The 27,560-nt window shown below is 42.5% G+C and overlaps 1 protein-coding gene across 1 annotated transcript; it reads left to right on the forward strand.

Moving 5' to 3' along the window:
- SLC25A48 (solute carrier family 25 member 48) lies at positions 1–27,560 on the forward strand. The gene is made up of 7 exons (XM_065409897.1): positions 1–46; positions 2,678–2,721; positions 8,490–8,561; positions 11,700–11,952; positions 20,173–20,421; positions 22,432–22,565; positions 27,438–27,560. Exons 1-7 carry the CDS (start codon positions 1–3, stop codon positions 27,558–27,560), a joined length of 921 nt encoding a protein of 306 aa, XP_065265969.1.

Here is a 27,560-nt window from a genome sequence, read left to right on the forward strand (position 1 = left end):
ATGGGCAGTCTTCAGTTAGAGGATTTTGTAGCTGGTTGGATAGGAGGTAAGTAACACTGGTGGGATATTTTGGGACAGTAACAGCAGAGTTATATAAAAATAGGTAAGTGTATGTCCATTTTTAAAAAAGAAGTCTATTGATGGATGCATTTATCAAGTTGTCCGCATTCATTCATGTTTGTGTTTGTATGTGTCGTTTGCCACATTTGTGCAAAGAGGATAGTTTCAATTAAGCAGTAATAGAACATTGCACAGTTTTATCTGTCTGTTCTAAGACTACCAATATGCAATGAGATGTGGGATGTGACATTATGGTGTCATCTTTACATTACACATTCCTGAGGTAAGTGCATGACCTGCAAGGCTGAGTGTCTCTAGCTGAGAAATATGTAAAATGATATTGTAACCCAACACATAAGATTATGGTTTTCTAAAGGCATTCTAGTGTTTGCCTATTGAGTTCAGATCCCTGTGCATACAGCCTCAGATTTAAACAGCTGGGAATCCATACCAGCCAATCAGATGGCTCCATTAATCCACACCCTTTTATGAAAGGCTCAGATCTGGTTCTGAGTGGATAGTCCTGATAATCTTATAGCCTTATCAGGACTGACTGTCACTATCAGACTAGAATTATTGATCAGGCAGTTTTCTGAAAGAATTGATTCTGGCCTTCTGTAAAATAGGTGCCATCTCAATTAGAAAGTGTAGGAAGAAGGTCCTGCAGATGTATCTTGCACTTCTAGAGAGCTCCTTTTATCTAGAAAGATCCCAAAGTGCACCACTACAATGCAGCTCTCACTGGGTTGGAAGACAGCTGGCAGGTGGACAACGCAACAGGGTAGAGAAGGAAATTTTGGCTACGAGCAGGTGGCTACTGTTACAAAAAGTGCTACTGTCGTGGATTTTTAATGTCCACACAGGGCACATGAGGCTTTTGTATTGGCACCACACAAGGGTATCAGACCACTAAATAGTTCAGGTCAATGTCCTCATTTATTCAGGAAAAACTGGAATCTTTACCACGAGAAAGGGTGAGGCTTGATTTCCAAAACCTGAGGAGACTGGAGTGTCTGTTGTGATGTATTTTGGCTAATTTGCCCATGTCTATTACTGCAAATGCATGCATAAATGGGGCAGGAAAACTGGGTGAGCAAATAGCCAGTTAGGGATAAAATTTGCCAGTTGCATGTACAGTTTTCATGCACAATTGTACTAAATACTCCCATAAATCAAGTACATGAATGCATGTGATCCTGAGCTAAGCTTCTGGAGCAGTTTTTAAATGATTCTTATTCTCTGCCCCCATTTTGCTTCTCTCCTCCCACTTCTTATTGTTCGCCCTTTGATGGGCCATAATGGAAATGTTTCTCATGGGCATTGCAGGGCCCCGGCTGACTTCCCACAACTCAGTAACGTGGCAATATTCCAATTATCAACCGAGCTGTCAGCTAACGATGAAGCCATTTGTCAGGAGCCAGGGCTTGCAGCAGAGCTAGTCTCTAGGCAGCCTCATCAATACAGCTGGCCTGCAGCAGGCTGCCTGATTGGCCAGCCACCATTGGCCATGCTAACTGATTGGCTGCTGGAGCGAGCAAGCCCGCTCTTACGCCAGCAGCAGCTCGCTGGCTGCTCAGTGCTCACGGCCACCACTGTGCCTGCTGCTGGGTTTCCTTGTTCTTGCTACTCCTGCCTTCCACCCAGCCTGGCCTTTGTTCTGCCCCCCCCTTTGGACTGCTTGCTCCCCTGCTTGCGCCAGTTCCTGACCCTCAGCTTCACCCATGGCTTTGGCTTCTGACTACTGACTCTGGCTATCCAATTCCTAGCGTCCGGTTTGACCCATGCCTCTGGTTTCTGACTACGGCTTGATCCTCGGCTCTGGTTTCCAGCACCTGCCCTCTGGTTTGATCCATGGCTCTGCCTTCTGATTACCGACTCTGACTTGCCCCTCAGCTCCAGCATCTAGTGCTTGACTCTTGGCCCCACCTTCCAACTCCTGACTCCAGTTCTGACCCTAATTGTTAGTTCCTGACATCTGCTCCAGCCATGAAGTCTGACGCCCGCTCTGATCACTAGGCTAGACCGCCCTTGTCCCGGTCAGCTGACACCATTGAATGACCGAGATTTTCACACGCAGCCTCCAACACACACGCACAAAACCTGGTTACGAGAAAATAGGTTTTGAATGGGGAACAGTGCAGAGGTTGAGTATAAAAATCTGTCCTCCATGTTGCAGACGGTGCATGGGACAGCTCCACAGCCCCTCCACATATGCTATTCCAGCCCGTGGCCTGCAGTATCCTCTGTAGATCATGCACAGTGGTCTCTTCATGTCAAGTGGTCTCACCACCACCACCTCTCTGGGTTGGCTTTTGTGGATCTGGCTCAGAGATTAGCTCCATCTCGCAAAGGGAATGCCGATTCTCCCTGTGCATCTGCTCTGCAACTGACATCATTGCTTCAAGATTTACCCTCAATTTGCATGGTTCTACTGATGAGTGAATTTTCACCAACTAGGTAATGAGCAGAATGATGGCGAGTGCTCTGATTGGCCGAGGGGAGCACATATGCAACAGGGCACAGATTTGAGTTTCACTGGGTAAATGTTACAAAAGTCTCTCCTTTTAGTTGACTCACCCAATTGTGTTTTGTCTAATGACCTTATTTTAATCCCCAGGAGCTGCAAGTGTAATTGTGGGGCATCCTCTGGACACAGTAAAGGTAAAATATTTTAAGCCGCACTTTCACTTACACAGATTGTGAGATTCATCCCTTTGCAGGGGGCCAGCAAACAACCCCCACACTAGCTTCCTGCCCATGGTTAAATTTAACCCCTGAGAAAAATACACCCACATTTAGTGATATTTCTCTGTGTTTTTCTTTCTTTGTCTCACCTCTGATTTTAACACAGACAAATTATTGAAAGACCTTTCAAAAGGAAGATATGAAAATGTGATTATCAGATAAATTCCCTGGATGGGATCAAAACTGAAAGTGAAAACTACCCATTATATAATGTTCTGCAGACTGAAAAGGTCAGCACATACTTTATCAACCCATGCAAGGGTTGAGTTTACAAAGGGCAAAAGGCAAGCTGTATTTGTCTTTGCTGAAGAGGTATTTTTTTAAGGTTTTCCTAAAGTTGGCAATACTGTAAGGACAAAGTATAAATATAGCTAGGGTGACCAGATAGCAAGGGTGAAAAATCGGGACAGAGGGTGGGGGGTAATTGGCACCTATATAAGACAAGGCCCCAAATATCAGGACTGTCCCTATAAAAACAGGACATCTGGTCACCCTAAATATAGCTATCCTGCTGCTAGGAGCTGCAGTTATTCAATAGCCATTCCTATCATCCTCTTTCCTACAAGGGAAATCAGGTTTTTTTTTCTAGATGGATTTACAGGTGTGGTGTTAGAAGATGTTTGTTAACAGGTTCTTATACTGCAGTGCAGACAAGGCAGCATAGTCTTTAACACAGATAAAGCTGGTTGAGTTGAACACACAACTATTGGGGCAGGTTAGTATTTTATTCTAGTCACTGAAGCTTTAGAAGAACATACCACTCCCTCTCCTGCTCCACTGGCAAAGTGTGTTCTACATCCCCCTCTGTGACTGGCCTACAGGGGATAGTCATCTGCTACTGCTGCTAGCTAGTGGATTTACTCCTTCAACTCAAGTGGAAGAAGCCTGTGCTTTAGGCCAGGATTCCAACCCGGCTGATGACCACCAGTGGAGGTCATTATACTTGTATCTGAGTGCAAGGCCCAGTAGCCAGTAGAAATACCATGGCTCTGCAGCGGGGATGGTCAGGCCACAAAGCTTCTGAAGCACTTTCATCAAATGTTCCATGGTGGCTATCTCCACAACTGCGTGGAGGAGTTGTGGCTGGGCAGGGGAGGGGTGTGTCAAGAATCCAAAATGAACTGCATGGATCAGGCACTCATGGAGGACCGTAGTCACTGCTACAGCCCAACGAGCTGCAGAGTAGTCACTGAGGTGCACCACTGGCTGAGAGAGGATTACATACCTTGTTGGGCAAGAACAGTGGCTCTGAGAACTCTGAGGGAAGTGTAGACCAAAGTGGCCTATGCAATACCCTTTCTACAGGTTGAAGCAGATTTTCCCTCTCACACATGCTGCTATGGGAATTTGGGCCAGGTTTCCTCTTTTGCAGGGAAGCTAATGCTGATATCACTAGTACCCTGGAGCAATCACAGTGGTGTGTAATAAGAATCTAGCCCCTATGCATGGGCATGGGTGGGGAGCGGGGAAGGGAAGTGGGGTGGGTAGGAGGGCTTCTTGCATCCTCTTCCCAGCTCCTGCAAACCTGTGCAGGGACCTGTGCAACATGTGGCTACATGATGGCACATTTTGTTCTACTTTCCTGCTATTTTTCAAAGCCAGCTAAGAGATTTGGTTGCCAAACTGCAATGAAAATGGACAGGAATAGGGCTTTGAGAAGTTCAGCGTATAGTCCTTGTGCTCTTGCTCCAGGATAGCTGATCTTGTGTTTATTAAGAAGTTAGAGACCATCAGACTGAGGATCATTGTTGCTTGAGGTACTTGGGTTTCTTCAGGGAAGCATGGTGCTGACTACTGAAATGTGTCACTGACTGCAGAAGCAGTGCCAGTGCATTAACAAATGACACTGGGAAGCCAATATTCAGAGCCGAGTATGTAGAGCAGGAATTGTGTATTGGCCATGTTGTCTATGAATTCCTCTGGAAATACTGTTTGCTTACATCCCAGAGAAGTGTCTTTCTTTAAGTCTGGCACTATATGGCTTTGATGTCATCCTAGTGTGTGGGTGATAGAAGTTGACGATGTATGTTGTTGGGAGTGTTTGAGTTCTGTTTGTTCAGGAACTGCCAAGTAACAAGTAGTGCATTTTTCAGTGCTTATAATGACAACTGTCAAGCTGACACCTCTGTTACATTTGGTTCTGGATGTCGTTTGGGAATACCAAGTAGGCAGTTTTGTTACTTTTCCAAATTAGAGGGGGAAGGAATCTAACCAATATTGAACTACAAAGTGAGCATCTGAACAGTGTTTACCTATGAACATAGTGTCCAGTGGAATAAGGAATGAAGGTTTCCTCTTTCTGGGAGATGAGAAACATGGGTAAATACGTGCGTTATTTCATGTATATTAAGTTACCAGCATGGCAATTCTCAACAAACAAACCAAACACTTGGTTCAGCAGTTCCTTTCCCTTCCCCATCCCCTAAAATCCAGGCAAGTTTTTCCCTTTGTATTATGAGGTCATGTCTATAAATGGTTAGCTTCATTCACCTTTCACTCCACATCTTTCATTTTACCCTTTATACGCCAGAACCTTCTTGAGTAGTATTTACGCGCTGTTGCTGTTCTCAGCTTTTGCATGTGAGTCGAGATTCTGGGGCTTCTCCAAGACAAAAGCCAATTTCACTAATGAAACCAGAGAATAAACTAGAAAGCTGCTTCTATGCTCATGTCAGGGGAGGACTCCACATGCACCTTCAAATTCACAATTATCCCCTTTTGGTCTGTTCACTTTGTTTATTCTAACCAATGGCTTCACATCTTTCTCCATGCTGGCAGGAGCAGCTTGCATAAGCTATCTCCTTATGGTTGTCCAAAGTCAGGGTTCTAAACTAGAACCCAAAGAAAGGACCATTCTAAGTCTCTGTTAAAGAGAGAGCCTTCTCTAGTCATTTGCTGGGACATTCCCTTTCACTTGTGTTATCTCTGTTAGGCCACTGGTTGCTTTTCCTTGCCTCTGCTTATTTTTAGTGACCATTACTTTTGTCTTTTTTAGGTGGCTTTCATTTCTAATAAGCCACTATATGCATCGCAGCAGTAGAACACACTTATCCAGCTTCTTCAAGGGCACGACATCAATGTCATTTTGAACTGGAGTCCGTTTCAACTCAGAATAAGCGTTAACGGCTACGCCTGCAGTGCTTTCACGGCTCACTCCCGTGGAGAGAAGCACATTGAATGTTGTATTCACGTTCCAGTGCAGTTACCCAAGTCAGACTAACTGCCAGCTTTTGAGGAATGCTTTAATTAATGAATTTGTTTATTCACAGACAGTAGTTTGCTTTCTTCTCTCTTATATATCACAAGCCAGTTTCACACACTGGCCATGCAGGTATGAGTCCTCCAAGTGAAAATATGATTCTTTGCATTCATGCACCATGACGAACCTTTAGCGTGTATAAAAACACTTCTGCCTTTTAAGCCTACGATGATGATGTCCCTGATCCTCAAGTCTGTCTGACCTGCACTCAAGTGCAAGTGTTATAGTGGTGTGGGACAATGGGATCTTTACATCAGCTATGTGCTCCCGGATCTTGGGGTCGGTCAGAGCAGCCTCAGTGTAACAAGATGCTTTGCTGAATACTTTTATCCCTCCTTATTTCCAGAAGCAAATCTCATTACACTGCAGGAGGTTTCAAATTCTAGCTCTCCTGCAGATTTCCTGCACTGCAGAGTGACTGCTATTGAATGACACTGAGTTTCTGTAAGTAACAGCAAGTGGAATTTTAAGGCTCCGGGATAGGAGATACATTACTCATGTAAGCTTTTGTTTGTTTTTTCAAACCTCTTTCCAACTGAAGAACTTGCCAGGGTCACACATTCCAATTTTCTATATGTTGTAAATAACAATTGGGCCAGATCTTTAGCTGGCATAAAATGGTGTAGCTCCACTAAAGCCAGTTCTATGTAGCTGACTGTTCTTTTCTGAAATACAGTTTGGAAACTGTCCTGGTTCTGTTATTCAGAGAGATCCTACCAAACCGCCTACTGATGTGTCCATTCTAAAGATTATTGCACTGTGACTATACGTTGGGGGCAGGATATGGTGATGCAGATAGCTAGAGATAGGGCATGCTGTGCAGAGGGGTCAGGACAAGGGGGAAAATGTCATCGTAGATTTAAGGGATGGATGCAAACACTACAGGGTCATTTAGGCCATCATTCTGTGCAGCCACTTACGGAGGGGGAAGAGAGGGAGTGCTCTTGATATTAGGATAAAAAAACGGGACTGAATTTCCCCTAAAATAAACCCGCAAGCTAAGAAAATTTGCAATGACTTTTTTCTATTAAAAACATGAAAGCAGCTTGATGGATGAGCTATATATGTGAGAGGTGAAATATCTGTTAAACAATACAGGGTTTGTCATGGTTAATGTGCTGGGTTTTATTACTGCTGTTGGTCCTTTTAGAAAACATTTAAATATCTCTTTCCAGAAACAAAAATCCTCTTGGTTTGGAGCAATGTATAAAACACCTTTTTTTCATTAGAAGTTAGATATTTCTGGGGCTTGGAATGATTGCCTTGGCTCCGTTTAATATTTAGACATTTAGCGTGAAATGCACCTAGCATTGTCAGGGCCACGGAAGGCACCCAATGCAGGAGAACTGCTGCAGGTCTGGGTAGCGAAAGAGCAGGTAGGTGAGGTACCCTGCATAAAGTGCAGCTGGGCTCTGCACCAGCTCCACCAGCAATGAGAGTTAAGTTGCAGATGGGGCAAGGCCATTGGATCAATGATCTAATGGCCACAATCCCAGGTGGAGGGAGTTTAAGGTTTGTGGCACCGATTCAAACACATATGCTGATGTGGAAGCCATGGAACCAGGGCCGGCTCCAGGCACCAGCTTACCAAGCAGGTGCTTGGGGCGGCCACTTCGGAGAGGGGCGGCACGTCCAGCTGTTCGGCGGCAATTCGGCGGACGGTCCCTCACTCCTGCTTGAACCATGACCTAACACATGTTGAGAGTTTGAATTCCCGAAACCAAGCCCTCATTTTTTTCTCCTGCCATTTACTTGGGCTTTGGAAGAGAGGGTAAATCTCCCCACTATTCAAGGTTTCTTTCAGGCATATCAACTAACTTAACGAAGAACACAAGGTAAATGAATGAACTACCTGCTACACTCCCTGAAGTCTAATAACAAAAGGCTTAAAATCATAGTCAAGCTTCCACTGACAGATTAATAGAACGTAAGGCCAGAAGGGACGATTATGGTCTCGTCTGTAGTTCTGAATAACACAGACCATAGAATTTTAGCCAGTGATTCCTGCATTAAAAGCTATAACTTCTGGTTGACGTACAGTAATCTTTCAGAAAGCTACCTGATGTTGATTTAAAGACTTCAAGTAACAGAGAATCCACTGCATTCCTGGGTAGCTAATAGTCTCGTTTGCAAATGATATTATTCTGCATAACACGTACTAATGATTCTGGGAGGCCTTGCCTTTCCATATTTCAAACCAGTGCGACAATCATGGATTCTGGATGAAGCAAAGAGCCCCGAACTTCTGAGGTTCTGTTTGGATCTGCGGGCTACTGCATGTTTATTTTTCTTTATTGTCCCATTTGTCCTAGGAGCAAAGCCATAATTTACTGTCAAATCAAAATGTGCATTGTTTGCATAGCATGAGCTTCCACTGAACTGAAAACGCATTGTTTCAATTACATTTCATCAATACATTTTGCAGACTCGTTTACAAGCTGGACAAGGATATGGAAATACACTTAATTGTATCCTTACCGTGTACAGAAATGAAAGTGTAAGTACCTTGGTTTGTCTATAACATGCCAGAATAGAAAATGAAAAAGATATTAAAAGTGATTACAAAACAGCATGCATTCAGCGCAATAGCATTCAAAGCCCTTATGTGAAGAACTGCAAGCATCTGTCCTTCTCCTCTGCCCCAGCCAACCCTGACCTATGAGAGAGACTCCTCCTCCTCAAGGAAGTGCCTAAGGATTTTGGGCCCCTTTGAGTAGGCAGGAAACAGGTGTGTATGACTTTTAATTTCCTTTTTATTTCTGGAACACTGGTTTCCCCAGAATAAACCTGCTTGTGAGTGGAAGGGCAAACAACCTCTTCTGACACAGCTCCGACCTAGAGCCTAAACTTTGGAAGTGCAGAAGTAGACTGTGACTTTATGCCCAATCTTGCTCCTACTGACCTCACTCACAGAACTTCCCTGGACTTCATTGGGAGCAGACTAAGATCCTTTCTTGTTACTCTTACTGAGAAACCCAAAATTGTTCCTAAGTCGAACTCTTGTCTACATGGGGAGCTAATGCGCACCTGGGAGGCGTGAATTCTAATGCGCACCAACATGTTGCACAGTCACTGGCCCTGACGTGCACTAAAAGTTCCCTAGTGCACTTTTCAAACAATACTAAGTTAAATGCACAATAGGGAACTTTTAGTTTGCGCCAGTCAGGTCTACGTGGGCCAGTGAGTATGCAACACATTGGTGTGCATTCGAATTCACGCCACCCTGGTGTGCCGTACTGCACCCTGTAGACAAGCGCTAAGGTGTGTCACCCTCTTGTTCAGATTCTGCATTGTTAGAACAGCCAGCCAGGCCTGTTGAAGGTAATTTGGGGCCAAGTTCTGTGTTGACTTAGTCCCCATGTGACAACATGGAAGTGAACTGAATGGCCTGGCTGTAAATCAGTACAGAAACTGGCTCATAAGCATGACACAGATTTAGGTCTTATGACACTTATGGTCCGATCCTGCATTCCTTACTTGGGCAAAACTCCCATTAAACATTAAGCCAAATGATTATTAGAAACAAGGTTACCTTGGGTGTTACACTGCTGTATCTTCAGTGTGCTGTCTAATCCACTTTAATGGGAGTTTTGCCTTAGTGAGGATGAATAGTGTGGCAGGATATGGCCTAGGATATGGGCAAGTTTTCCACTTGTATAATTTATGATAATAAATGCATGGGGGGGGGCAACCTAATGAAAGGTTAATAATGCTGAACTAACAGTGTACCACCATCTGCTTTCTGTGTACAGCATAGTTAACATATCATTATTCATGACTCTCTCTTTTCTTCTGTGCGTGGTTCAGCTTCCCATGTTCACCATTTTGCAAGCTGCAGTACCTCTTCCTTGAAGTTTTACAGGCACAATTCTCTGCTGGTGTCAGTCCATTGACTCCAATGGAGTGATGCCAGGAAAGAATTTGGCCCTACATAGTTATAGTACTTTCCTATGTCTCCAGTTTTGCTGTATTAAGAATATTCCCTTATGCTGCATAATCTGTGAAAAGCACTGAAAGTAATTTCTCAGCGTCCTAAATTTGCTTCCATTTTCTAAGTGTATTGTTTCAACTACAATGTGCAACTGCTTTGCTCCAAGAAACATCTGTTATTCAGTTTTTGCATTTTTGGTCTGACATCCATCTTGGGTTTTAGCTAGCTAGCCTGACATGACATTAGTTAAAGAATTGTTGAGAACTTACTTAGGGCATTACATTTCACATCCAATTAGCTCTATGAAAGGATCAAAGAAAACATAGGTTAAAAATGACAAGAGAAGTATTCAGTGATCAATTTCCCACACCATACAAAAGCAGACTTATAATTCCTGGGGAACTGAATTGAAGTGGAGATATGCAAAGTCAAGTATAGCAAGGTGTGTCCGGAATCCCAGGGGAGCCAGCTGAGGTCACTCAATTAGGGTGAACTGCAAAGAATGGGGCAGGCAATCCCCAAAGCTAGTGGATATTCCAATACTTAGATTTACCAAGCCAGCACAAAACAGCTTCTAATATACCTCACTGGTTACTCAGAAGTCAACAACACAGTTCCCTTAAAGTAACCCAGCTTCAGGCCTCCACCCAGACACCCAAGTCAAAAATGATGAAGATTACTGAAAATCATATTCATCATATAAAAAAAGTTCTACCAATCCCAAAGGAGCGGACACATTACCTTCCAGGTTAATGAATATTCCAGATCTTACCCAAGTACATGCTTACAGCCAATTCTTATTAACTAAACTAAAATGTATTTAGAAAGAAAAGAAGGGGAGTATAGGTTAAAAGATCAGTATACATACAGACATGAGTACAATCTTGAGCTTCAGATTCACAGCAGAGATGGTGAGCTTTGTAGATGCAAAGAGTTCTTTCATAAATCGTTCATAGGTTATAGTCCAATGTTTGTATTCAGGGTGGTCCAGTCAGCACTGGGATCTCAGTCCTTGTGGCTTAGGCTTCCCCTGCATGAAGCCTCAAGCAGATCTGAGATGATAGGATCAGGACCCAAGCCATTTTTTATTCAGTTTCAGGCCCTCTTGTGATAGCTCGGAGTCCCTCAGGGAACACTAGACACTCGTTTCCTAAGTATCGCTGGTAATTATTCATACAGATCCACATAAAGCAATTGCCTGTTTTTCCACCATTTGCAGACAATTTGCTATACATTTCAAAGAGATCATGCATGCGTCTGATGAAGTGGGTATTCACCCACGAAAGCTTATCCTCCAATACATCTGTTAGTCTTTAAGGGGCCACAGGACTCTTTGTTGCTTTTTACAGATCCAGACTAACACGGCCACCCCTGATACTTGACACCTATGTTTACAGTTCATTTAAATGTTAAGATGTCCTTTTAATCTCTGAATTAACAGAATACAGCATAGACAGGGACTGTTTGATTACATTGTTGACCTCTACCAATATATATGTAAACACACAAAAACACAAACATTATCTACCCATATGTTTTTAAGGGTTGAATTTGGGTTATTTAGCCTGCAGGATGCTTAACCATTTCTGGTCATGTGTCACACAGGGGCTATGGAATTCTAAGGTTTACTGTGAAGTGTGACCAACTAAGAAAAATAATCAAATTGCTACATCTCCTTTAACTCTTGCTTTATTTCACGGTTAGGTTGTTGGATTCTTTAAAGGAATGTCTTTCCCATTGGCCAGCATTGCTGTCTACAGCTCGGTGACATTTGGTGTCTTCAGCAATACTCAAAGGTTTATTAGCCAGCAGCGCTATGGAGATTCTAACCATGCCCCGGCACTCTCGGACTTGATCGTTGCCAGCATGGTAGCAGGGGTTGTCTCGGTAGGAATTGGTGGGCCTGTGGACCTGATAAAGATAAGACTACAGATGCAGACACAGACATTTTTTAAAGGTAAGAAGGCAAGGGTTGTTTTTCAGCCTTTTCTGCATACTCAGATTAATTGAATCTGTGATTCAAGGCTGGATTCTCCACCGTCTTGCATCCATTGTGCTTATTGACACTTATGCAAACACACTATCAATTAGAATTCTCCAATCCCCCAGAGCCTGATCAAAAGGCCATTGGAACCAATAAAAGACTCCCATTGACTTCAGTGCGCTCTGGATCAGGCCCTTACACCAATGGATGTGTTCTACAACCACTTTGCACCAGCATAACTGACTATGCCAGATGCAAGGCAACAGAGAATCCGGGCCATGGTCCCTCAATTAAATTGTATGCCATAAGATTCTCATAAACTGCAATGAATCCAGAAAGATTTTAATTTGCAGCAGTTGCACCAGCCAGGCCTTGAAAGAGAGGTGATCGGCCACGGATTAGATAGTGCACTAAAGTCATCCAAGACACAGGGTAACCTTTGTTTTCAGTAATATACCTCTACCCCGATATAACGCTGTCCTCGGGAGCCAAAAAATCTTACCGTGTTATATCGAACTTGCTTTGATCCACCGGAGCGCGCAGCCCCGCCCCCCCGGAGTGCTGCTTTACCGTGTTAAATCCGAATTCGTGTTATATCAGGTTGCGTTATATCGGGGTAGAGGTGTAGTCTGATTTTTTGTTGTTGTTTGTGGAGCAAGTGACAATCTTATGTAGCAGTCTTTACTCAAGCTTCAATTGCAATTTTGCCTGAATAAGCACTGATGATGGACTACAGTATTTGACTCATGATGGTAGTATCCTCCTACCATTTATCATTAAGATAAATGTTGAGAGTGATTATATTTTTTCCCTATAGATTTGCTACACAAGCACGCATTGTATAATGCAACTGAGACTGCAAGATGGAGTCTAGTTTATGGGCATTTTCATCCTTTGTTCCATAGGCAAAAACTGCCTTTGATGTCCATAGGAGTTCTAGGGACAGAAAGCAAGAGAATATTCAAACCCTTTGTGTTCATATAACTCCCATTAATGTTAAGAAGAGCAACTATGCTTATCAAGTGGGTTAAAAAAACTCTCCATTTTCAAGCACATTATTTAGAATCTAGGCTACAGGAAAACAGAACACTCAGGGTAAAATAATTCTCTAATTCAGTTCTGTCACTAGGTCAGTGCTGTATGCTAGGTCAATACAAAGTATCTCCAGAGCATGCCACCCACTCAGTTATTTAGTTCACATTTAGTGCAGTTCAAGGTGGGATTTTTGGAAGTGCTCCTTGTTGGCCTAAGTCTGCTCCCATTGAAGTCACTGATAAATTGACGTCAATAGGAGTAGAGTTGGCCCAAAGCTGAGCACTCATAAAGATGACACACACAGTCTGCAAAGGAGACAAATATATGAAATGGGGAGGCATTGCATCTGACTGTTAAAAATAAAGTCCTAGTGAATTATCTCCACAGAAACCCCTTTTACATTAAAAGTTTGGACAGGAACTACCTGCATTTTTAACAAATTTAGTTTGTCCTTTGTCCATTTTCACCACTCCACCTCTCTCAGGAAAGCTTACTACTGCCTGGGACTGTTGGAAAGCAGCTTTCCTGGAGACAAACTAGATGCATGGTTTAGGGTTTGACATCTCAGTTCAATGCTAGGGGCCTGAATTTCCTGTCTGTTGGACCCAATGGGTGTTACCCCCACCCTGCAGTGGAAGGACTGCGCCTCAGAACATCCCGCATCTGCAGCAAATGATGCTATTGTCCTGCCACTGAGCATTTTAAAACCAGTACAACACACTTCCAATCAAATCAGTCAGGAGCTGTTTTCTTAAGTCAGATTCCTGCAGCAGTTAAGTACAATCCCTCACAAACACCAACAAAGATCTATGAGAAACAAGGAGGGTGAGGGAGTATCTTTGATTAGACCGACTTCTGTTGGTAGGAGATATAACCGATATTACCTCACCCACCTTGTCTCGCTAATATCCTGGGACCAACTCCGCTACAACAAGATTTTTTGCAGTCCCTCGGTTTTACATACTTTTTTTTTTTTTTAAGTGGGTATGGCTGTGATCCAGTGGAGTATTTTTAACCACTGCTGAATTTAATGATGCTCCACTTTTCTGTGCATGTCAGAGAACTTCTCTTACAGAAGTCCAATGGGGAATCAAAACCAAATGAACTCATATTTGCTGAATCCTGCCGCTTGCCAAGAATATCAGTAACACAATTTTTCCTGTGTGAGGGAGGTGGCGAGACTAAATTTCCTTGCTGCCCTAAGGGACTGATCAACCTAGACTCTTTTTTCTTCAGATTGTAGTTGTTAGTAATTCTAGCACTATTCCCACTCCTTTGGGTTCACCCTTTTTTATTTCAAGGCAGGACACTCTTTGAAACCTTGGACCTATTTGATCCCTCTGCCCATAGACTATTTACTCAGTCCCATGGCATTCTACAAAATATAACATTACACAAAGTTTTCACAAGCAAAACCTTGTGCCAATCGATCATCATGAACATAAAATATTGATGCTGAGCTTATCTGTAAACAGACTTCTCTATCTGGGGGGGAAAAGCAAATTCTCCCACTTGCCCATCAGTGGAGTACAGCCACATGGCACATTTTTGCCTGCCATCCCTCCCCAATATGGAACAAAGTCCCAGTCCCTCCTCTCAGCTCTTTATATATAGAAACTTTTTTGGTTCTCAAAACCAAAAGCGGTGATAATGATGTGTCTGGTCCTGAAAAGCTGCCATGTGCAACCTGCCACAGGCCTAAGCATTTCTGGTTATACATGATTCATAAATATGATTCCCACCTCTTTTCATTCCTTCAGCAGTCAGAAGCTTTCCATCACTGCAGACAGTTGCAAGATTTTTTTAGGTTAATAGGGAATGTCCTGATGATGTTTTTTATGAGAAATAAAATCATTATAGAAATACACTGCTTAAGGGCCTGATCTGAAGTCCATTGGAGGCTTTCCATTGACTTCAATACTGCCAAAATTTTGAATTATTTAACTTTTCCTACTTCCCATAATTAATTGTTCTATACCAGGATAATACAATTGCTACTGTTGGTGTTCCATTCTCACCGTAGGAATTGTAATAGCGCTATTAATTCGGCCTTTGGTCCTTAGGAATCATAGTGCCAATGACTGTGCAAGTCCCATTGTGTGGGTGGTGTTTGACTCTCTCATTGTATTATTTTTACATTACTGTTCTGAAAAAGCTATATTCCAAACCCTTATGCATCACAGAGAGGGAAGGCATGCTTTAAGAATGGTGAGACCATATGTCTAATCCAGTTAATACCTTCGAGCACAGAGGTGCTGAGACCTGTCATTGCTGCGAAATTACAAAGATATCAGAAATGATGAAACAACAGATAACTGGGTATTAAAGCCATGACAACTTGACTCATTTCTAAAAATCTTGGACCAGATTCTGTCTGTTTCCAGGATGGTTCAGTTGGCATGTGAGGCATTGCAAATACACGATTGCTGAGATTTGGGAAGGCAAATACAAAGGACACTGGGTTATTTTCTTGAATTGTTTCTATTTATGCTGGGGAGAGCAGGCAAAACTGTGATAGAAACTTGGGGAGCTTAATTATAAGGGTTGTCGACACACAGAGAGAAGCAGTGACTAGGTCTCTTTGAAGACTTACTTCCATATTTAGAGGGTAGCTGGTGTTGGAAGGGGAGCAGAATTGTGGTTTTTGTTAGATCATAGTTTTGAGCGTGTTCCAGCAGTGTATAGAGCAGGCACCCAGGAGCAAAACATTTGCTGTACTGTGTGTCCCCAGATAAAGGAGCTAAGTGTTTCCTAACAAGATACATGTTTCACTGGGGCTAAAGAGGTTTAAAAGATGCTCCTGGTTAGGGAAGAGTCAACTGTTTCTCATAAAAATGAGCATGGTCTAAACACCCGAAGAGAGAGCCCTACACCTTGACCCCAAATTGTGTGAGTGACAGAGGAGGAGGAGGGAGAGCAGAGGAGGAGAGAAATACATAAAAAACACAGAAACAGTTTGTTCCTTTTTTTTCTTTTCTTTTCTTGTTTTTCCCAGTGCAAGTAAATAAAGGTTTCAAAGTCCACGACTAAGGGCTGTAGGGAGGGGGATGAGAGTTCTGGACGGATGAGTTAGGACAAATAAATAAGTACTCCATCCTTGTAGTGGTGTTTAAAAAAAACAAAACAAAAAACAGTGGTGTTTTTCTGTAACTACCCCCGCTCTAGCAAATCGCAGAGGAATGGGCCAGAGAGGAGGCTGTGACTGAGGAGTAGAGAAAATGCCGTGCCCTTTAACCTGGGAATAACTAGGGCAAGATATCACGTAGGTACTTTGCATCCGACACAAGTGTTATATATAAAAGGAAACCTATTGCTATGGCCAGGAGGTTGCTGTGTTAGGGAGGTGACGTTTTGTCAGCAGGGTGGGCAAACCTCAAAGATACAGGGTTCAGCTACTGAAAGTCCTGCGACTTTTTGAGCACCAAAAATAAGCTGTATGGGTCAGAGACTGTTTTGTTCTATATTTGTACAGCATATGGCACAATGGGGTCCTGCTCCATGACTGGGGCGCCTCGGCATTACCAAAATACAAATGATAAAAACAAAATGGAGAAAAGAGCAAGGTGCTGTTGAAAACTGAATATTCTTTTCGTGAGTCCAGCAGTGACTCTGGCTATCTGTGGTACTTAAAATATTTACAGTCTAACTATTAATTAATATAATCCACGACCGTGGCTTTGATGTTAATCATATTATGTGTTGCTATGAATGACAGTATAATGGCAAATGCCCATGGTAACCTAGGTGATATTATCTATATTGTTGAGGCATGGAAAACTTAGAAACACAGCCTGATGTTTTTCCTGGTAAGGTCAACAATGTGGAAATTTTGGGTTTCAGGCCCACGGTTGTTTTAGAGATTAGGTTAGTCATCTCTCAAAGATATGGTGGAACTGTATAGTATTGGGATATGTTTGCTGAGGCAAGCAGCTGAGGCAAATGACCAATGGGCTATCTTAGTGAACTAGGTGTTCTAAAGGGCAAGTTTGAATTTACATCAGGAATCTGATTTCAGGCTTCAGGTTCTCGTATGAAGGTAACTGTTGGTCAAAATGGCTTTATGCCTTTGAGTATATGGAATCGCTGAAACACTGTTTTAATTCTAAGACCAGAACTCTCTTTAAGCAGCTTCCTGAAGTTAAATTTGGTTAGCACTGAATTCAGACTCTGAAAGTCCAAGTGTCAGCCAAAAGGAGCCCTCCTTCCTCTGGATCTGGAACAATTGCACCTAGACTCTTGAGCCAGCTCCCTTGCTGGTGTAAATCAGTATAGCTTCATTGCATTACTTTCTCGGCGTCACAGGGTGATTTTGACAAGCAAGAAGCAGTTCAGAGAAGAGCTACTTAAATAAGTAGGGAATTGTATACCCTATAACTGTCTAAGAGTATAAACACTGGGCACTTGAGACCATTCCTAGTCTTCATGAGATGAAATTCAGAAGGGGAAAAGTTGAGCTGGTATCAGGCAAAGCATCCTGACAAGAAGATGCACTAGGTGGTGGAATTGTCTCCCATACAATGGTGGCATGAGACTTAAATCACTTTTTCTGGAACATAGTGCTGCCATCATTTCAATCACTTCAACAGACGGTTAAAGGCCATTCATTTGGGACATTTAATACTAGCCTGGACAAAATACTAATAGAAAACATGCTTTATGGCATATTGCTGACAAGCAGGAGGTGGGCTGGGTGAGACTACAGGTCTTTTCTGTCTTGTATTCCTGTGATTGTCTATTTTTTAACTCAAGGCAGGTGTTCAGCTGTATCACTTCAGTCAGCTGCCTGATTGAGTCAGCACTAACAAACGATGCTCTTTAGAAGGTGGGCTTCTTCTGTGTAGTTCCCCAGTGTGGCTGAGTTAATCAGCAGTAACATGGCACTCTAAAAATTGTAATTGATTTTCTAGAACCTTCGGCTCTTATAGGAACAGCACCCAAAATATTGGCTTTTAATTCACTCTGTTGTGATCTCTCTCTCTCTCTCTCTTTTTCAACTTGTTGAATTTTGCTCCAGACCAGAGGCCAGGGCTGAGAGATAGACCACGACTGACCTTCTGTATAAAATGCAAAGAAAAAGGTCCCAAATAGACATGTGAAGAATAGGCAATAGTTTTGCCTTCTTGCTGAGCCTATAGGAATACTTGAAAAAAAAGCCCACAGCCAGCAATGTATTGTCTCCTGACTCTAATTACGTGGACACAACTTTTCTTTGCAAACATTCAGGTTCAGATGTACTAGAAGACTGATTCAGCTAATCGCTCATAGTGAATGTCCAAAGTCTGATCTCTCTGATCCAAGTGTATATCTGGAGTATCTACAATAACATCAGTGACTCTGTTGCTTAATTACACCAGTGTATCAGAGATCAGAATTTGGCCTAATATATTTATTGTAATGAAGAGCTATTTGGAATCATCATTAATGCTGACAGCTGAGACAGAAAATAAAAGTGTAGTTTGAGCTCCTGGAAAGCTGTCGTGTCTGACAATGATTTTGATTGTAAGTAGTGAGTTCTGAACTCAAAGGCCAAATATTAGTGTCCTACTAAAATTCTTATCATTAGCCGCTAGTACTCCTTTAATATAAGTTTTTCAGTCTCTCTCTTTGATATGTGTATATATATATTTCATTAGGATGTGTGACAGAGAGAGAGAGAGAGTATATCTGTATCTATACAGTAGAACTTCAGAATTATGAACACCAGTTATAAACTGACTAGTCAAGCACACACTTCATTTGGAACCGGAAGTACGCAAACAGGCAGCAGCAGAGACCAAAAAAATAAAAATAAAAAGCACAGTACTGTACTGTGTTAAATGTAAACTACTAAAAAAAATAAGGGAAAAAAAAAAGATTTGACAAGGTAAGTAAACTGTTTCTGTGCTTGCTTCATTTAAATTAAGATGGTTAAAAGCAGCATGTTTCTTCTGCATTGTAAAGTTTCAAAGCCGTAATAAGTCAACGTTCCATTGTAAACTTTTGAAAAAGCAGCAATAACATTTTGTTCAGAGTTAGGAACAACCTCCATTCCCGAGGTGTTCGTAACTCTGAGGTGCTACTGAATCTCACTGAAATACATATACATACCGAAGAGATACTGTGAAGACCTTAGGGGGAATGATAAACATTCTAATAGAATACCAATATTTGACATATATGTACCTGATAGATGACAGATGCATATATAACTTTATATCACTGCCTATAGAATTGATTTCTAGTGTTTATCCACAAAAGGTTTGCACATAAGAGAGATCTGGTATCCTGGCAATCTCTGTTCATTATACACAAGTGGAATGAATGGTGACATTAAAAATATATTTGAAAAATAGTTGCCCAGGTAGCGGTAGCAATAAACTTCAAAGTGAATACATTTTCTACCAGGTGGAAATGACACCCAAGGCAGGACATCCACAGGCAGGCACAAGTTAGCCTAGGCCAGCATCATAATGAGCCCATTTCTTTGGGTAGAGATTCAATGAGATTTATATTGCTGATCTCCAATACAGAACAGATTTCTGATTTGGGGGAAAAAATACTTAATAAAAAACACACACACAAATGAGGGCAAAGCACTCTGCATCTTAGGATTTCCTGGCTTTTGTCAGCTTCTTTAATAACTATCCTGTTATTAAAATATTAAGGGGGCTTTTGGTATTTAATTAGCAATCCTATATAAACTACAAGAAGTTTACATATTTGCTTTAATTTAAAAAATGGGTAACATTTTCAAAAGTGCCAAAGTCACTTTGGTGTCAAAATTACCTATGTCTCATAGCCAGATTTAGGTGCCTAAAGATGTCAGTAGGTGCCAAGTGGGGTTGAAGTCAATGGTACCTAGGTACCTAACATGCTTAGGCATTTTAAAAAATCCTACTAGATGCCTGTCTGCATCTTTAGGTGTCTAAATACATTTGAAATCTGGCCCTGAATACCTAAGTCTCTTTTGAACACAGGACTTAGGTTCCTAAGTCACTTAGGCACTTTTGAAAATTTTACCCACTGATTGTTTTCACATTTCAACTTAAATAATAAAGAGGAAAAGACGTCTAGGGATTAATTTTAAAAGGAGCAACTACATAAGGGAAGTTAAACAAACTAAAATGTGAGAATGCCCAAAGTATGTATAGTTAAAATGATTTGTATCTGTTTTTGCAGCAAACATAAACTTAAAGCACAGGGCAATTGGGTTTCCCGCATACAGAGGCCCAATTCACTGTGTTAGTTCAATCCTTCGGCAGGAGGGCTTAGCTGGAATGTACCGAGGTGCCGGAGCAATGCTTCTGAGGGATGTTCCTGGGTATTGCCTATACTTCATCCCTTATACAGTTCTCTGTGGCTGGATTACTCCCGAGGGATGCATATCTCCTAGTCCCTCTTCTGTGTGGATGGCAGGAGGTATAGCAGGTATGGTCATTTTTGTTTCACAAGGTTGGGAAACAAATGAATATGAAGCTTAGTCTAAACTTCAGACACTTTATAGCAGTCGTATTAGTTGGATCCTAGCCGTACCCAAAACCAGTGAAAAGCAGAACAGCCAAAGCACTAATTTTATTGGCCCGGTAATATTTCTTTATTGTGTTTAGTCTTTGTGCATGAGGCACAATATATGTACCTATACACTGGATAATCTTCTGCAACAATCAATCTGAATCATAAAATGTCCGTGTTTTAAGGCCTCATTTTCCTCTCATTTACATGGCTGTAAATCAGGCCTAGTGTTGTTGAAGTCAGTGGAATTACCCTTTAATGTTTTACTTTTGATGCAGTGACTTATGAACTAAGGATGAAATCGTGGCCCCTTTCTAGTCAACTGGAATATTGCCTTTGACTTCAATGGGGCCAGGATTTCACAAGATTTCTGTGTACAGTGGGACTGCTCATGTGAGCAAAGTTAAGCACCTGTATAACTACTTGCAAGATTGGGGCCTCAGGTTTTTATTTTCTTCTCACTAAGGGCCTGATCCAAAGCCCAGTGAAATAACTGGAAAGACTCCCAGGGATGCCAGTGGGCTTTGCATCAGCCCTAAGCCTGTGTAATTAGTATCAGCGTCAGTGGACTGCAGTTCACTCTTGCCTTTCAGCTTTCTGAATGGCCCATAAGCCTGGAAGGCACTATGTTACCCTGTATGTACCTCGTAAGGATAAACATGCATCCACAGCAGGAGAAGCCGCAAAACCAAGAGAGTCATCATTAATCTTGTCTCAGTGCTGGAGGCTGAAGCCTGCTTTCTCTGTTTATACTGGCCCTTACCACTTTTATATATGCATTTAGATCTACAAAATTGCCCTTAAACTAGCTAATGATTTATTTACAATTCCTAAATCTCTGGATCCCAAATGAAGACAGTTACTTATTAGCCTGGGTAATGATTACAACACACTGGCTCTGTTTCACTTGCAGACAAACAGAGCACTGGTTGATTTGAACAAATTCTCTAGTATGTCAGGACATTGGCACAGCTCTAGGCACGTTCCTTCCGTCCATCTCCCCCATACAACCCAATCACACAGTCACTGTCTGGCATAAAAGACCACAGGTTTCATTATAATACCGAATCAATATGCATGAGACTTTCTTAAACCATTAAATCTCTCAGCATGGAAACATCACATTCCAGAGGCAAAAAGGGAGCAAATAGAGGACTGGGTTTTCTATATGTGAGCAAGATCCTGAGTAACTGGAAGACCTCAGTCATAAGCGACGTAAGCCCCATTGACCTTTGCAACCAGGAAAAACATCCCATCCGATTGCGGAGTAATCAACAGGATTCAGATTCAGTCCATCCCCATGTGATTAAAACAGTACCTCATCCACACACAACTTCTTAACCCAATGCCCTCTTTTTCAATATACCCCCAGGATTCCAGTTATTTTTAAATTGCTTCTGTTAGCAACATACTGGAAATTGTAGTTTTGTAGCTTGTGGAGCCTGGGAAGTTTTGGGGTTGAGGGAAGGGGGGAGAAGAGCCTTTCTTCACAAACTTGAATTAAGTGATACTTTCTCAAGTCTTAGTCCTGGGCACTGCAGCAGTATCTACACACACAGGGGTACTTCTGATCTGCCTGTAATTGGTTACCTACCTTGTTCCTTACCTGTGTTACACTGACAACCAGTTCCTCAAACAGTTTGTCCGGAAATGTGGTACATTACCCCCAGAAATGCCATGTTGATGCCAGAAATGCTACTTTACACTATCATTCCAGTATATTCATCCTTTCTGGAAGTGCCACCAACTGGATGCACTAGGTGAGTGGTGAATTATTGGGGGTAGCAGGCTGGGGTTAAGGAAGGGTGTGTATAGGCATGCACTAGCAGTGAGTATATTATTACCCATGTATCTCCAGTCATAATCACCGCAGCACAGTTGTACCACATCAGTATACGGAAGGAATTATCTTTTCCTTATTTCTAGGAGCAATTTCCTGGGGGACTGCTACTCCGATGGATGTTGTGAAAAGTCGACTTCAAGCTGATGGGGTTTATTTAAACAAATACAAAGGAGTCGTTGATTGTATCTCCCAGAGCTACCATAGTGAGGGCTTAAAAGTAAGTGGTATTGCGAGGAAAAAAATTGCTACTAGGCATTAATTTGTAGTGAAAAATGTAATGGCTGTTATTATCCAAACTGAGGGTAGACAATAAATAATTAAAACCAGTACAATTAATTATAAGTCATAATACTGATGACAATAATATGTCCTAAAGAACCAAAGATTTTAAATGCTATAAGCTCAGGTTCTGCTACCCATTTTGAGAAGCACCGTTGAAATAAAAAAGTTTAATTGAGACTAGAGTGCTGTTCACCATGAGGTTAAATGCTGGCTCCATTAAAGTCAATGGGGACATTACCATTGACTTCACTAGGACCAGGATTCATTATGTATTTAGTTATTCTTGGATAAGATTTGATAGGTCTGTTTCTCTGGTGCCCTTTAGCACCTACAGTCGTTTCACACAAGGACAAAGTGGGTGTAAAAAGCTGTTAAATCGGAAGGGCAGAGAATGAAGCCCAATGGGTTTATTGTATTATACACCGACGATGCCTGAAGATTGCGTCGTTGTCTCTGACACTTGAATGCCAGGTGCATCTTAAGCCTTCACCAAAACACTATATAGCTCATAGCTAAAGAGTGCTAATTCCAAGTTCTGAGAGGAAAAATAACCAATTATAAAAAGAAAAATAACTGGCAAATTTGCAATTGTGACCTGTTAAATATTTGGCATCTTTTTTGCAACGTGCCAGTAGGTCAGATCAACAGCCACAGAAGCTCATAGTCTGATCCTTTTCCCAGATGAGGGCTGTTCCCATCTTTTATTCTCACTCATATGACACAGGGGAGTATGGGGCATGGACAAATATACAGCAAGTAACCATATAAAATAATGATTGGATATTCACAGGAATGAGGGCTGCAGGAGATCAGCATTTTGTCTTTCTGATCTTACCCCAACTACCTCCAATGGCCAAATTTCAATGTACAGAGTCTGCAGCCAGTCATGGTTGTGCTGCTGGGAAAGGGAATCTGCAGGTCCGCCAGAGAGCTGAATACAAGGACAGTTTCATAAGGAAAACCTATTTTCGTCAGTTTCCTATTGGGTGAAACCAAAGTAATGGAGCATTGCTGGGAGATGTTGAACCCTGATTTGGATGTTTATATTCAGCAGGGCCAACGAGAAGGCGGGGGGGGAATTATCGGGGCCCAGCAGTCCGGAAGGGGGTCCGGGGCCCGGCTTCCCCCCGCCCTCGTTGGCCCTGTTTAGCCGGTCCGCCCTTGCTGGGGGGCCCGAAAATTTTTTTTCACCGGGGCCCGAACCCACTGTCGGCGGCCCTGGTATTAGGAGGGAGAGAAACAGGGTTGTTAAAGCCCTAAGTAAGCTGAGAGTGTACAAAAAAGAATTGTGGCCCCTTTTCCCACTCAGTATTGTGTGTGTTCATTCTGAATAGAAGAAGATCAAGTCCTAAGGCCTTTCTTTGTAAATCTCAGTTGATGTTTACCTTTGTCCTTGAATGTGACTTTTAAAAAATGCGGACAAAGAGTTACACCTTTGTCATAAAAATCCCATCATCTCTAAAAAACAAAACACACAACTCTCCCGTCCCATATTACAAATTCCACCCTGTTTAGATGCTCTATCGTACATTTCAGTGGCATAATGGACTGGGGCATAGGTGGTCTGGCCTAGCGGTTACAGCTGGGCTCAGGTCTGCCCACCATGGGCGGTAGCTGCCAGGCAGGAGCTGGGGGGATCACAAGAGCCAGGTTCTGTAAACGAGAGTCAGGCTGGGATTGAAGACCGGAGATCAGAAGCAGTCCCAGGCTAGAATTGAGAGGTAGGAGTCAGGGTCAGGGTCAGGCTGAAATCGAAGACCAGAAATTAGGAGATGAAGCAAAGTCTGGTGTGGCAGCGGGACAAAGTCTATGTGCTTGCCCAGACAACTTCCTGGGGCAACCCCTGAAGTTAAACAGGGCGCTTGGCCACTCAGAGGGCCACAGGGTACCGTCACTCTGGGTCTCTTGGGCAGTACATCCTGCAGTGCCTACTCTACATACTGCTCTCTGGGTGTATCATTGCTTGGCCTCCTGGTGGCACTGTAGGACTATCAGTGGTTCTGAGCTTTGTAAAGCTGTGTTCTATTTCCTGGGTTCTACCTTATTATTTGATTAGCAAATTTCTGAATTTCAAAGAAAATGCTAGATAGCTATTTTAAATTATAGACTTCCTAGTACTGGACTACAATCAGGCAAAAATCCTTTTTCCCTTTGTAAGGACTGAAGGATTTTTTTAATGCATTTATTTTGTAGCCAGTATCAGGCGGAGTGCCCTAGTGGTCTGTTCTGAGGCCAGTTTTGTTCAACATCTTCATTAATGATCTGGATGATGTTATGGTTTGCACCCTCAGCAAGTTTGCAGATGACACTAAGCTGGGGGAAGAGGTAGACACGCTGGAGGGTAGGGATAAGGTCCAGAGTGACCTAGACAAATTGGAGGATTGGGCTAAAAGAAATCTGGTTCAACAAGGACAAGTGCAGAGTCCTGCACTTAGGATGGAAGAATCCCATGCACTGTTACAGGCTGGGGACCAACTGCTAAGTGGCAGTTCTGCAGAAAAGGACCTGGAGATTATAGTGGACGAGAAGCTGGATATGAGTCAACAGCGTGCCCTTGTTGCCAAGGAGGCTAACGGCATATTGGGCTGCATAATAGGAGCATTGCCAGCAGATCGAGGGAAGTGATTATTTCCCTCTATTTGGCACTGGTGAGGCCACATCTGGAGTATTGCGTCCAGTTTTGGGCCCCCCACTACAGAAAGGATGTGGACAAATTGGAGAGAGTCCAGTGGAGGGCAATGAAAATGATTAGGGGGCTGGAGCACATGACTTATGAGGAGAGGCTGAGGGAACTGGGCTTATTTAGTCTGCAGAAGAGAAAAGTGAGGGGAGATTTGATAGCAGCCTTCAACTACTTGAAGGAGGGCTCCAAAGAGGATGGAGTTTGTCTGTTCTCAGTTGTGGCATATAACAGAACAAGGAGCAATGGTCTCATATTGAAGTGGGGAAGGTCTAGGTTGGCTATTAGGAAAAACTATTTCACTAGGAGGGTGGTGAAGCACTGGAATGGATTACCTAGGGAGGTGTGGAAGTTCCATCCTTAAAGGTTTTTAAGGCCCAGCTTGACAAAGCCCTGGCTGGGATGATCAACACCAACTAAATCCTGCTTTGAGCAGGGGGTTGGACTAGATGACCTCCTGAGGTCTCTTCCAACCCTGATATTCTATGATTTTAGTCTCCACTCCTATTCCAAAATTCAGTAATCTAAATTTAATCAATGAATTTATTTAATAATATGATTCTGTTAGTAGCTTGCTAACTGAAACACTCCACTAAACATTTTGGAACTAGTTAAATGGAATGTTCGTAAAAACAAGTTGATATTGGTTTTCAGTACAGTGAGAACTACGCAATAGTGCTATGTGAGACGGCAGAATTTTAAAACAGGATACAAGTTAGCAATAGAAGTGACGTATGTTATTAATACAATGACTCCTTTTCCACTTTACTGTTCAAGCAATCAAAAAATGCAGCCTTTTCCACTCTCAGAAACACATCATCAATTCAAAATATGATGACCAAAAGTATCAAACCTGAATACCTAAATCCATATTTAGTCACCCAAATAAAAGAGATGCTTAAATATGGACTTAGGCCCCTGACTTTAGGAAATCAGATTTGGAAGTGTTGGCCTATATGAAATATTGCCGTTAAGTCTATTCTGGAGTCATGTGAACTAATTCTCAATAAGACACAGAACAATCGTACCTTTTTCCTTAGATTGGAAACTGTTTTGTGAAAGCAGAAGAGAAAACTGCAAAATATTCTACTTGCACTGAGATGGAACACTTAGCAAAGACAAGGGGATATAGGTCCTGATCCAGCAAAGCATCTACGCATGAACTTAACCTTACACCCACGAGTGACCCCACAGAAGTCAATGGGACTATTCATGTGCTTAAATTTTAAGCATGTGCTAAAGTACTTTGTTGGGTCAGGGCCTTAAAGCTGCCATGAAGGAGAAACTGGGAACTGCCCCGTCATAAGTGACTGCGTTTAGGGCCAGGCTAGGAAACTCTATGTTCCTGGAGCCCTATAGGGCCTGTGTAGCTGGTTCTATGCCACCTGCTCCTGCCCTGCTGTGTCGATGGATGGTGTGTTCATGTCTCCTGAGAATAGGAGAGGTGAGGAGCACTGCAGCTATCCTTGGAAGAGACCTTTGGCTTCTCCAGTTTGCAGCAGAGACTGAACCCGGATTGTAACATCTCCTCAAGCCCCAGATGTCTCACGCAGAACTCTGGTGCAACTGAAGACTAGCCCATAAAGTTTGAGCACTTCATTTGCAAAGGCAAGAGGCTCTGCAATCTTGCCTTTCATTTTCTCAGCTCGTTCAATATGGTTTTCAATGCACGTGCAAGAGAGGAAGGGAGAGACAGATAAGAGAAGGGAGATTAAGAAGAAGATTTAGATTTCCTGTTTTCTGGTCACAAAGATTTAAACACGTATTAGTTAGCCCACTTTTTACCCACTGCAGGAAAAGAAACTTCTGAGAGCCACCTCCTGCTTTTCACTGCTGCTAATATATCTGCTTAGAGGGCATTCTATAAAAACAGCAGAGTATGTATGCAGCCCCATCAAACTAGCAACTTGCTATTGTATTTTGACTCTCTGGTGCTCAGATAGAAAATGCACAGATGCATGAGCACGGAAGCTAGGTAATAACTCCTCCAGCTCACAAAATGTCTATGAGCAGCTCACAATGTACCACGTTTTGTTGTTCACATTTCCACTATGTTTTAGCTCGGTGTTGCCTTCATGAAAATATCTGATCTGTTCCTTTGCTGTAATCTTTTCCCCTCCTGAACAGGTCTTTGTTAGGGGCATCACAGTCAACGCAGTGCGAGGATTCCCGATGAGTGCAGCCATGTTTCTTGGATATGAACTTTCACGCAAAGCACTAAGAGGAGACCAAGCTGAGACCAATCCTTAA

The sequence above is a fragment of the Emys orbicularis genome, chromosome 8, assembly GCF_028017835.1.
Source record: "Emys orbicularis isolate rEmyOrb1 chromosome 8, rEmyOrb1.hap1, whole genome shotgun sequence".
NCBI lineage: Eukaryota > Metazoa > Chordata > Testudines > Emydidae > Emys > Emys orbicularis.